The sequence below is a fragment of the Cervus elaphus genome, chromosome 9 (genome assembly GCF_910594005.1).
Source record: "Cervus elaphus chromosome 9, mCerEla1.1, whole genome shotgun sequence".
NCBI lineage: Eukaryota > Metazoa > Chordata > Mammalia > Artiodactyla > Cervidae > Cervus > Cervus elaphus.
Genome location: NC_057823.1, coordinates 20,621,222 through 20,633,346, shown reverse-complemented (window position 1 = coordinate 20,633,346; position 12,125 = coordinate 20,621,222). Strand labels below are relative to the sequence as shown.

The 12,125-nt window shown below is 57.4% G+C and overlaps 1 protein-coding gene across 2 annotated transcripts; it reads right to left on the bottom strand.

Annotated features, from left to right (window-relative positions):
* Nucleotides 1-340: 340 nt before the first annotated feature.
* LOC122699624 (KH-type splicing regulatory protein) lies at nucleotides 341-11,920 on the bottom strand. Of its 2 annotated transcripts, XM_043911791.1 has the most exons (20): nucleotides 11,551-11,920; nucleotides 9,578-9,674; nucleotides 8,963-9,001; nucleotides 8,586-8,625; nucleotides 7,675-7,724; nucleotides 7,026-7,097; nucleotides 6,239-6,296; nucleotides 5,789-5,963; nucleotides 5,469-5,567; nucleotides 5,030-5,128; nucleotides 4,807-4,909; nucleotides 4,159-4,259; nucleotides 3,920-4,064; nucleotides 3,681-3,841; nucleotides 3,484-3,593; nucleotides 2,976-3,064; nucleotides 2,693-2,893; nucleotides 2,510-2,587; nucleotides 2,271-2,431; nucleotides 341-1,194 (listed from the first exon to the last, which is right to left on the bottom strand). In XM_043911791.1, exons 1-20 carry the CDS (start codon nucleotides 11,806-11,808, stop codon nucleotides 1,186-1,188), a joined length of 2,145 nt encoding a protein of 714 aa, XP_043767726.1. In that variant the 5' UTR covers nucleotides 11,809-11,920; the 3' UTR covers nucleotides 341-1,185. The 2 variants fall into 2 exon arrangements, with proteins under 2 accessions (XP_043767726.1, XP_043767725.1); XM_043911790.1 differs by having other exon boundaries at nucleotides 341-2,431.
* Nucleotides 11,921-12,125: the final 205 nt, after the last annotated feature.

The following is a 12,125-nucleotide window of genomic DNA, read 5'->3' as shown; positions in this document are numbered from 1 at the left end:
GTTTCCTCTAGAAACACAACTGCGGCCGGCACGCAGTTTTAGACAAAAAGCACTTTATTTAACCAAAAAATGGGGGGGGGGGGGGGTGAGAGTTAGGAAAGCACAATGCGCCTGCAGAAAACTATCATCTCTTAGAATTGTTCTTTTTTTAAAATAAAAAAAATAAAGGAAAAAACCCAATACAACACAAAGCTTATAATTTCCAATCACCATTATCAGGCTTTTACAACATCTATAAAGAACAAACATCTGCTTCAAAACTCTATGGGGGGGGGGGGGGGGGGGGGGGAGAGAGAGAGAGAGAGAGACAGAGAGAGAGACGGCACCCGGCAGACTTGGGGAGGTTTTGTTACCATTTATTTGTGAAGTTAAAAACGAGCGATAAAAAGTAAAAACTGCCATACAATTTTTTGTTTGTTTTGTTCTCAATTGTTTTCAGTTTCCATGTCCTCTTGAACAGATGAAACACAACAGACCAGTCCTGGGGGCGGGGGGTGGGGGGCAGCGGCAGCGGGGGGAGGAGAGGGGAGCGGAGCTGGGCGAAGAGGAGCGAGAGGAGGAGCAGACAGGCTGAGGGAGGGGCTGCCTGGCACAGGGAGGAGGATGGGCTTTCCTAAACGTCAAAACCTGGTCCAAGGAATGTTCCAACTCTAACTAAAAAGAAATAGCAAGAGTGACTTTGTTTCCTTTTTTAAAAGTTTATTTTAAAAACATGAAAAGGGCCAAGGGTGGTCGCAGGGAGTGAATGAATTGCTTTCTCCTGAAAGAGGCAGTTTCAGGAAGGCTGGGATGGGGTGGGGGACGATAGAGATTTTTTTATATATATATATAATTTTATAAGTTTTGTTTTACTTTTTAGTTTTTAACTTTAATTTTTTTTTTTTTTGCAGAGATTTAGTTCTCGCTATCTTCTCTGGCTGGCTCAAGATGAAGGATCCCAATTTTGAAAGAAAAAAAGCATATGAGACACACAGAATGAGCGAGAGAGCGAGAGCCTGGCACTGCCCGTGCCACGACCCCCAAGCCACTCACAGGGAGGGCTCCCCCGGCACCCCCCTTGGCAGCCATCGCTCTCTCGACAAACAAACGGAAAAAAAACAAACGAAAAAAAGCCCCCAAACAGAACAAAATGGAAAAAAAATAATAAAAGATTTTCACAGATGAAGAAGTTCACATTCATTCGATTCATTGAGCCTGCGGAGAGGGAAGAGATAGGAATTGGTCACTACGGGGCGGGGAGGGGGACGGGGCGGGAGACTGGGGGTAAGTGGCAAGGAGGGGGCCAGGAAGCCCCTCTCCCGAGCCTGTGGCAAGCGCAGGCTGGAAGGATGTGTTTGTAGCTGTCTAGTCAGTGCTCTGGGACTGGCTGCAGTCAGACTGGCTCTGAGATGGAGGAGAGTGACACAGGAAGGAGAAGCAGGGGCCGCACAGAGAGAGCGAGAGAGCAAGAGAGAAGCGCTCAGGGCTGGGGGGGCGGGGAGAGGGGTGCCCTGTGTCTTCAGGAAGGCGGGCGGGCGGGCAGCTCCCGGCGCATCACGACATGACAACCAGAGATCACGGTGTCCCCACAACACCCCTGTGAGGTAGGTTGGAAGGTGGCAGCGATCGTCATGCCCACTTCACAGACAAGACCGGGACACGAGGCGGGCGCAGGCGCGAGAGCAGAGGCCGAGCCTGGGCGTGGCGGGCGGGCCCTGCGGCCGGGCCCCTTGGCGCCGCCCCCGGCCCCCAGAGCTGTGGCCGGGCCCCACGGGGCAGCTGGCAGCACACACAGTCACTTGGACACGCGGGGAGAGATCGTGGGTTTAAAAATAAGAGAGTCAAAAGAACAAAAACCATGAGAGTAATGCAGAGAGGGGCAAAAATATCCGTTTTCTTCCCAAGTGGCCAGATTGTGAGTGAGCGAGTCAGCAGCCGGGATGGCGACCTCCGGCTGAGCGGATGGCCTGCCCCCCACCCCCAGGACTACCCACCAGTTCAACAGTTCCTCCTTTTATCTGCTGCGCGCTCTCCCCCAGCATCACGACAGCGTTACACAGGAACAAGTGGGCCGGCGGAGAGGCCTCTTCTTTAACCTCTGGACCCAGCGCACACTTCCCCCAGCTCGTGGGGGCTCCCGGAGACCTCTGGCCACACGGCCCCCGCTGCAGGCATCAAGGACACACCCCGCAGGGGAAGGGGTTTCCGGCGCTACCCACTAAGGCAGGATGGACGGTGGCCGGGGGTTGGAAGGAGAAAGGAGGAGGAGGAGGGTGGCAATTCCCACTTGCCTGCTGCTGTCCCTGCTGTGTGGGCGGAGGCTGGGGGCCGCCGGGACCTGGAGTCTGTCCGTAGTAAGCGGCTTGCTGTCTGTAATATTCAGCCCAGGCGGCACTGTAGTCTGGCTGGGAACCCGGGGGTGCTCCTGGACCCCCTCCGGTGGCCACTTGAGCTGTGGGGGAGCAGAGGGTGGGTGAGCAGACCAGGATGCCGGCACGCCTGGTCCCACCCCTGTGGCCCGCCGGCTCACCCTGCTTCTTGTAGTACTCTTCCCAGGCCTTCGTGTAGTCCTGCTGCGGGGGCGCTCCAGGCTGCTGGGGCTGCTGGCCTGTGGGGGCAGGCCCCGAGGTCAGAGGACAGGCGGGGATGTGGCCACCCTCTCGCCCACCCCTCCCTAGCTGACTGGAGCTCCCGCGGCGGCCCAGGCACTCACCGATCTTTTTGTAATACTCTTCCCAGGCCTTGGTGTAGTCCGACTGGCCAGCAGGTGGAGGCTGCGGGGGCTCGCCCTGGGTGGGCGGGGCCGCGGGGGCCGGGGCCGGGCCAGGCACGGGGCCTGGGGGCTGCTGGTAGTAGTGTGAGTAGTAGGCGGCCCAGGCGGCGTTGGGGTCAGCGGCGGCAGCAGCGGCTTTATCTGCAGGCAGAGGGCGTGCGGGCTAAGCAGTGGCCAAGTAACCGGCCCCTCCCCACTGCCCTGCTCAGATCCTTATACTCACTCGGGTCATGAGGAGCAGGCGGCTGCCACTGAGGGTAGGTGTTGCCCCAGCCCTGGGGTGGGTACTGGTGAGGAGGGGGGCCTCCAGCACTGAGGGTGAAAACGAGGGACACATGAGCCAGGTTACCCCAGGGTCCTTGCAGAGGACGGCCATAGCCTGGAAGGGGGCCCAGAGCACCCCTTATGTGGAACTGCAGATTCCTGGCCCAGGGAAAGGCATTAGACGACTGATGCAAGGGACACAGGCCATGTGGACTCAAGAATGTGACAATCCCCCACTACACAACACAGGATTACAGGATCTACATGTGGAGTGAAGACTAGGGCTAACACCCACAGCATCTTTTAAAAATGGTGTCTCTAAAACAACGGGTTGGCCAGGGTTGTGTTTGGCACCTCTGCAAGGTGGAATGGCCTTCTCGGTGGTGAGGAACACGGACACAGGGCCTGCCGGCCTCCTTGCCAACACTGTGACCTCCCACATCCTAGGAGTCCGCGGGAATACTCACTGAGGGGGAGCCCCAGGTGGGCCCTGATTGAAGGGCCCAGGGTTGAAGGGCCCCATGGGGCCGGCAGGGCCTGGTCCCCCAGGGCCTGGTCCAACTGGGCAGAGGGGACCCTGGAGGGAGGAGAAGTGGACGAGATCAGTGGAACAGGAGGAGAAGCTGGGCCCAGGTGCCCAGAACCCCTCCTGAGCTGAGCCCACCTCGATCTTCTCCTCAATGAGCTGCTTGGCATGGTCGATCTGCTGGGGCGAGCCCCGGATGATGAACAGCTTGAAGTTGGGGTCTCCGTTGGGTGGCAGCTGCCGAGATATCTCTACAAAGGCGCCTGTCTGCTGGTTTATGGCTTTCACGTTCTCGCCACCTGCAGGAGCCATGGGCAGTGAGCAGAGGGCAGGAGGAAAGCGAGGGGAGTGGTGGGGCCTGTGGAGGGGCCACTCACCTCGGCCGATGACCAGCCCGCACTTGTGGGTGGGGATGGAGAAGGTCATCTCCCCGCCTGGAGGGCCCCAGTTGCCTTGGCCCCTACCTCGACCTCGGCCTCCTGGGGGCATGCCAGGACCCCCTGGAGGGCCTGGGGGACCACTCTGCAGGGCAGAGAAGAGATAGGATGGTTAATGCAGGCAGCCAGCCTGCCCTCCCACTTGAGCCCGCCCACTCAGCACACCCGACATCACTCACCCTGAGGCTTTGGAGGAGGTCGTTGATAATCCGCGCCGCGTGCTCACACCGGTCTGGGGGTCCCATGATGTGCGCTATCTTCTCAGGACCCGTCCCGTCATCTGAGGCAGCACAGGAGAGCCAAAAAACAGTTACAAGAGATGCACAACTCCGAACCCCCAACGCCGAGCCCCGTCTGGAACATGTCTAAATGCCGCTGGCCGCCTTTCACGTGTTCAGGAGCAAGTGAGGATCCCTCCCGCACTTGGTGCCCCCAGAACTAGCAGACGCGCCTGGCAGAACCTAGAAGTGACAACAAATCTCTCAAAAAGCACGGGCAGTCCGTCCTCCCCAAAAACCACTGGACTGGGCAGACGCCCATGGCTGGGGCCTCAGAGCTGATATCACCCAGGGGCCCAGGTGGCCTGTCAGGAGAGCCCTTGAGAGGAGAGAGGGAGAGGACAGCTTGGCAGGAGAGGAAAACACACTCCTCTTCACCTCGGGAAGCCTGCCTGTCATTCACTTTCTTACGGGGCTGCCCCAGAGGGGGACAAGGCGCGTCCTGCTGGTCTAGGAGTAACGAGGCACTGCAGACGCTAACCCCAGTGCCAAGCTGCCCATCTTGGACCCCCAAGAGTGACTCTTAGCAGAGCCCAGCTGGCCCCTGACCTTGTTTAAACTGTATCCGAACACCAGCGTCATTCTGGATCTTCTTGATCATCTCCCCACTCCGGCCAATGACCACACCCACAGAATGCCTGGGCACTGGCACCTGAAGGCGGGCAGGACAAAGGAGGATCAGCTGGGCTTTGTCACTGTCTGCAGTCCCCCTGCTGCCCGCAAGCCAGCCACCACCCCTGCCGCTCCATCCACCCAAGAGGCCCGGACTCACGTCGATGCCCCCACCGATCCGGGACCCATACTCGTTCCGGTCTCCGAAGCCGCCCTGGTCACGCTCCCGCAGGATGTCCATCACCATCTCGCAGGCTTGCTGTGAACATACAGAGTGTGGTGCTCGCACGAACACTGCTATCCCGCTGCATGCCCCAGGGTCACAGGCCAGAGCTAAGGGCCAATGCAAGGCTGCCTGGATCTTTACCCACTGCCCTAAGAGGCGGACATGGTGAGCACCCCAGCTTTCTGGACTGAGGCCAGTGGAAGCCACCTGCTCATGCACAGACGGCTGGGAGGGAGCTCAACAGAGAATGAGTCCAGGGCTGACTTCAGAGCCAGTGCTCTAGAAAATCTCTCCACTTGCATCCAAATCTCCAGCCTATCCACTGCCCTCTCTCTGCTCCCCAGAACCACCCCCTCGGCCCTGGGGTGCCCACCTGCACTTTGTAAGGGTCTCCGATGATCCGCAGCGGTTTGTCCACATTTGTGTTCTGGGAGCCATCCTGGATTAAAATCATCTTCACTCCAGCCCGTTCCTGTATAACCAAGGTGACGTCAGTGCTGAGCCCTCCAAGGACTTCCTGGGGCGTGGCGGGGGGGGGGGGGGCGGGGGCGGGGAGGGGGTCATGCCTGGTCCAAAAGGACGAAGGGCTCTGGCTCGGTGGGGTGGGCTGGGGGCGGAGCTAGTGGCATGCACAGGCACAGCTGCGGGAAGGAGGCTGTCCTGGGATGGGACGGGAGGAGCCTTCACCCTCACCTGCAGCTGCTTGATGGTCTCCCCGCCTTTGCCAATGACCAGGCCGGCCTTGCCCGCAGGGATCATGATTTCCTGCACTGTGCCGTTCTGGCCCCCATTGGCATTGTCGTGGAACTGGCCTGGGGGCCCCCCACGGCCCCGGGAAACAATGTCGTCCAGCATCATCTTCGCTTTCCTGGAAAGGGAAAGAACAGGTGCTCTCTCAATGCTTGCCTGAAGCCTCAGCCCCGCTCCCAGAAAAGGGGGTTCCAACCCGCAGGCCTGACAGAGGGCCCGTCCCCAGGGCTGGGGCTATTCTGGGTCAGGTTCCCCAGATCTCAGGAGACTATGTTAAGCAGCCCCCCAGAGCAGGCAGGGCATGAGGAACATGGTGTGGGAGTCACCCTCAACTTCAAAGGTGGGCTTTGCCCACCCACTCTGTCATGATGACAGGCCCAGCCAGAGACTTACTGCACAGACTCCGGGGCTCCTGTCAAAGACACACTGCGTTCAGGTAGGCCACCACTGTCTGGAGAGGAGAGGAGAGGAGAGAGGGTCAGTGCTTTCTTGAGTCAATGCCTTGGGCAGACAATCAGGAGGACCTTCCATGGAGATGAGACTTCCAGGAATAATCGACAACTACTTCTGCCACTGTACGGCACCCTGACAAATCAATTTACCTCCCCAAACACTTGGGAGGGTGCTCTATGCATGGCCAAGATCAAGAAACTTTAAGCCCAGCAGAGGAGGCAAAACTTTTAGTGAAAAGATAATATGGAAGGACTTCCGGAAGGTCCCAAACTGGGCCCCTTCCATCACCATCCATGTGAGCACCTTCCAGTCAATGAACTACATGTCAGGCAGGGAGAGCACTCAGAAACCCCTGCAAATCAGGGACCTGCCAAGGCGCAGGCAGGACTGGATTTAAACCAGGCCTGACCTCAAGGCTGTCCTTCCTAAGGAGCGCCCCTGCCTCACACTTTTCCACAGGTGTTGGAGCTCAGGTGGCAACACAGTCAGAGCGGAATCTGGGGTGTGGCTCCCTGTACTGGATTCCAGCCCTCCCCGCTCAGGGAAAGCAGAGGGAGACAAGAGCTGCAGCTACACCTTGAGGCGCTGTGCTGAGGCGGCACACAGCATGCTCAGTAACACCAGCCCACTTCACTTCCGTCCCATCGCGGCTGTCGGGGGATCATGAGAGAAAGCGCCAAGAGCCCCAGCACAGTCACTCATCCCCATCTAGCTCTAGCGCCCCTACCTGGAGAGATTTGGACTTTGCAGCCTGAGTCCTGCTGGATTTTGTTAATCTGTTCACCTCCTCTGCCGATGACTGGGTGGAGAAAAAGAAGAGCAGAGATGGATGGGGGGAGGCTGGCGCTGAGAGCCCCCCTGCCCAAAGGATGGATGAGAGAGTAAACACAAGACAGCTCCTTCAAAATAAAAGAAAAAAATAACAAAAACGAAAAACAAACAAAAATCACACAACACAACAGGGTCCTTCAGTGCTCCTGTGGCCTCTTATGCTTCTGCACAGCCCCTTCTGGTGCCCCTCACCAGATCTCTGAACTGGGTTGGGGGGTTGTCCAGGGAATCACTCCCCATTCCACTCATTCTTTCCTGCACCTGCCCCAGAGCCTGGGCCTGGGTCAGAGGGGTAGGGGGAGGAGGCATCAGTAGAAAAAAAAATACCAACAGACTCATCTTTGGGATTTCCAACCACAAAAGAAACTACATGCAAATATCTATCTCCACTGTAAGTAATGAGGGAAAAAAAAAAATAACTGGCTCCTTCAGACCACAGGTCTCAGGGTTGGCAGGTGCTCTCCTGAGAGACTGCCCTGGGGGGGGGGGGGGACACAGGGCAGGGGTTAATGGGCACCCGCTGGGTCACAGTGGCCCACACTCACTTAGTCCCACCATGCCGTCTGGGACCCGGTACTCTTCTGTCATTGAAGTCCTACAAAGAGAAACAATGAGAGTCAGCCTCAAGTCAGGAAGCAGCAGAGGGGATGGAAGAGCCAGAAGGCCTCCTGGAAAAAAGACCCTCAAAACCAGAAGTCCTGCTTCTTGCAACATGGGGACCAAGCCCCCACAGGCCTAAGCAGACTCTGACTAGAGCATGGGGACTCCCTCACACCACAGCAGACCACCCAACCTCTGGGGGCCTCCGTTTCCCACTCTGGGCCACAAGAGGCTTAGCCTGGGGTGGCGTGACCCCCTGGACCAGTGCTGCCCACCAACTCAGGGCAAGAGAACCTGGGACACTTTCACAGCAATCTGACAGCGTCATCCAATACCTATAGATTCTAACTTAAAAAATCGATTTTGTATAATTTTCATTTCATTCTTCTAGTGAGTTGTTTTTACTGCATTTCACAAAATTTTAGCCAATAGTTAAAAAAAAAAAAAAGAACATGGTCCTTCAGAGAGAATGCTCTAGGCTAAAAAGGTAGGAAAGGAACACACCAAGAAGAATCCGCAGAAGCAGGTGAGAGGTCAAGGCCAGTCCCTAATCTTTTCCAAGAGAAAGGACGGCAGGGCTTCGGAGTATCCCCATCCAACAAAGGAAGCAAAGGGGTGCAGAGAACCCCCTTCCCCATTACAGCTAACAGCCACAGCCCTATGCTTCCTATGGCCCCACAGACAGCGAGTAGGAAGGACAAACGAAGCTCCTTCTGCCTTTCAGTCTTCTCCTTGGTTGACCAGAAAGTAAGACAAAGCCCTGTACAACCCAGCACCCAGACAGAGCCCTCCCTCCAGTCAGCAAGAAAGGCCAGAGACAAGGAGGAAACGACTTGCTCTCCAAACCACCACTTACCTGGGGGGAGGATGAATGGGTCCCAGTTGAGAACTCATGGCTGCAAAGAGAAAACCCAAAGGACAAATTGGCCCGGCTCCTCTCTGGGACCCCAAACACCATGTGCTGGGCACTCCTGCCATGCAAGGGACCACAAGCTACATCCCAATGCCTCTGAGTTTCCCTGAGCGAGCGCAACGGGGCCACCTCACAACAGCCATGCTTGGAGGTGGCTGCCTCACAATCCAGGCTCTGGGGCCCTGGAGGGACACCAAGAGCCTCCATAAAGGAGAGATGCTGTCTGCTCAGTACTTCCAGCTCCCCTCTGGAGAGTACTTTCTGCTAAAACCTCTTAAGATCCTGAAGCGGCCTCTGCCGGTGTCACCAAGTGGACTTACAGTCTCCCTGGGAAGCCAGCTTCTTGCTCTCTGGTTGGTCTGTGAAAAGAAAGAGGATGTCAGATGCAGTGCCCACCCACCCACAGCTGCCTCAAATCTGATGCTGGTGCCACATGTCCTAGCAAACAAGCCTCCTGCCCCCCATCCTCAACATCAAACACAAGACAGGAGAATAAGAGACCTACTCTCACCACCAGCACTCAGGGATAAAGAGCCCTTTATAACAGGGGGAAAATGATGGTGACCCCAGTCCTTCCAGCTTACGCCCAAATCTGCCTTGGGGAAGTCAGGCTGATCAGTGAGTTGATAGTTTAGGCTGCATGCCTCCGGGTCAGCCACAACGCACTGACATGGGACCTTAGGGGAACCCTAGCTTAGCAGAAGAGGAGGAACAATCTTGAAAACTTACGCCCTGGACCTGGTCACAATCAATCTGCCCTCCTCTCAGCCACCTGATACCTCAGGACGGCAGCCCGGACAAAAAGAATGAACAAAGCTGGGATTGCTGAGGTTTTAAAACACCAAATGGCAGCGGGCTCCCCCCACTTTGAAACACATTCCAACAAAGGCACTTCACTCTCTGCCCCCAGCCCTTCCAGCAAGGCAGGTAGTTACCTCCATCTTCTAACTGCCTCTTTTGGCCCCCAAAACCAAAATCAGGAGTGCTGTTATTCACTGTGGTAGCTGCGTCGCCTCCAATCTTGGCTGCGATCTAGAAGTGAAGTTGTGAGCAGAGAAGAATTACACTCAAAGCCAGCCTCCGTGGTGCTCAGGTCAACCTTTCACCTCTTTGGTTCATGAATACCAACAGGTCTTGCTGTCTGGCCTGGGAGTGGCATTCCCTGGATTTAGGGACGAGCCTGTTGGTTAAGGCTTCCCTGATGGCTCAGTTGGTAAAGAATCCGCCTGCAATGTGGGAGACCTGGGTTCGATCCCAGGGTTGGGAAGATCCCCTGGGGAAGGGAACAGCTACCCACTTCAGTATTCTGGCCTGGAGAATTCCATGGACTGTACAGTCCATAGGGTCGCAAAGAGTCAGACACGATTGGGAGACTTTCACTGTTGGTTAAGACATTTCTAGGAGTTTCCACCCAAGGCTTCAGAGTTCCAGTTATTCAGGAATTTCAAAGAAGCTCCCTTTCTCTATCAAATTTGTGCCTAAACTGTTCATGGCCAGAGGGTAACCCACACTGACTTGTTCTAGGGATGAAAGGAGCAAAAGTTCAGGTGCCCTCCAGCAGGGAGAGCCTCTAGACACTTCCTTGCCCAAGCACCTGGGCCTCTGGGATGCTCGAGAGCACACCCTCAAAATCTTTCCATTTGTTGAACAAATCTTAGGGAAGTTTGCTTCAAGGCATCTGAAACCCTCATCTAGACCAAAACTAAACGCTCTTTTTGGAACACGTGTTACATTTTGGACACACAAACAACACTGAATAAACCCCAACCCAATAAATTTAAAACCAGAGTATGGTGGTAGGATTACTATGTTTTCCAAACAGACACAAACCATGAGCTGAGGATCTATATTTTAACCTCTCTAAAACTTCAACCAAAAACTTGGAGCCTAAACTCTTGGGATGCCCATATGGGGTCTTATCCCAATCAAACACAGAGCACCACCTCCCCTTGTTTTAGCTGCTTCTCAATTAAGCCAGGGAGGGTTGGGGGAGTGAGGGGTCAATCATATCAACTGTACCTAAGAACTCTATCGCATGCCTAGGGTGAAAGCCACAGACCACACTGGGAGGGGAACAGGGCGTTCCCCTAATGGGACCTCCCTGTGGTGGAGGCTTTGGGGGCAATTCTGACTGAGAAAGCGCTCAATGGCCTGAGCCAGATCAGTTTCCTTTTGAAAGGGCGGCAAAGTCCTCTCTTTCTATGGACCTCTTCCCCTCAGGCCGTGGGGCAGCCGGGGAGGTCACACATCAGCACGTGAAAATTCCCATGTAGTCATCACGCCCTAGAACACAGCGGTGAGACCCTTCCCTTTCTTTCCCCAGAAGAGAAATAGGGTGCTTGCAAGTGACCTGAAGCATCAGAAAGAGTCAGTCCCTAGGCCTACCCTCCCCATTTCAACGAAACGCTTAGCCACTGCCTGGCAGCCACAGGGTCCCCTCTTTACTTTCCAGGTTCAAGAGGAAGGACTTTTCTAACCCCCTGAAGTCCCTCCTTCCCGGGGACCAGGAAGAAAAGGGACCAAGTTGGGAGCAAAGAGAGCTCTTTGCCCTGATGGGAAGGTGGGAGCACAGAAAGACCTTCCCGGGAAGGCGGAACCCCTGCTTCTAGGAGTAGAGTGTGTCCTAAAGGGTGGGAACCCCAAAGTGAGTCCCCGCGCTGCAGGGGACCCTGCACACTCTGGTGCCGTTTTTGGGTGACCCTTCCCAGACGACCCTTCCCCCCTGTAGGGGGTCACCCCCAGGGGGAGTGCCCCACACCAGGCTTCTGGGGACGCCCCGGCCCCCGCCTACCGCCCCACGTGACCCCGTGGCGGCCCCGGCCCCCCCCTTGCGACCCCGCGCGCGCGCACGTGACCCCGCCCCCTCCCCCGCCCGCCCGCGCGCCCCTCGGGCCCGCGGCCTCCTCACCTGGCGGGCCCGCTGCACGGCGTCTGCGAAGGCGTCCTTGCGGATTCCCGGGCCGCCCCCGCCGGGTGGCTGCGAGGGGCCACCGGCCGACCCTCCGCCCGGGCCGCCGCCGCCGGGGCCGCCGCCGCCCCGGTCCCCCGCGCCCGGCGGGCCCGGTGGCGGGCCTCCCCCGGCGCCCCCGGCTCCTCCGGACCCCCCGCCCCCGCCGGCGGGTGGCGGCGGGCCGGGCGGGGGTCCTCCCGTGCTGTAGTCCGACATGGCGCGGCGGGGCCGGGCCTGACGCGGAGGCTGAAGCTGAGGAGGAGGCGGCGGCAGCGGCGGCTCAACGCGGGAACAAGGCCTCGCTCCACACGGCCGCGGAGCACTCTGGGAAGCCAGCGGCTGGGAAGACGATGCGAGGGGGGGGTGGGGGGCGGAGAGGGACGCCCCTCCGGCTTGACGGACGGCGCCGCCGGGCCAATGGGAGAGGGTCGCCCTTCCCGGGACACCAATCACAGGCTCTGGAGGCGAGCGGCCAATCGGAGTGCCGCGAGAGGCAGTGGGCGGGAGGTACCGCGAGATCGACAGCTCTGGGA

Bases quoted from the DNA above. Each gene is read 5' to 3' on its own strand.
- LOC122699624 (XM_043911790.1), bottom strand. From the start codon at position 11,808: ATGTCGGACTACAGCACGGGAGGACCCCCGCCCGGCCCGCCGCCACCC. The intron at 4,260-4,806 runs GTCAGGGGCCAG...GTGCTGCCTCAG, and splicing joins TCGGATACAGTTTAAACAAG to ATGACGGGACGGGTCCTGAG. The intron at 4,065-4,158 runs GTGAGTGATGTC...TCTGCCCTGCAG, and splicing joins ACCTCCTCCAAAGCCTCAGG to AGTGGTCCCCCAGGCCCTCC.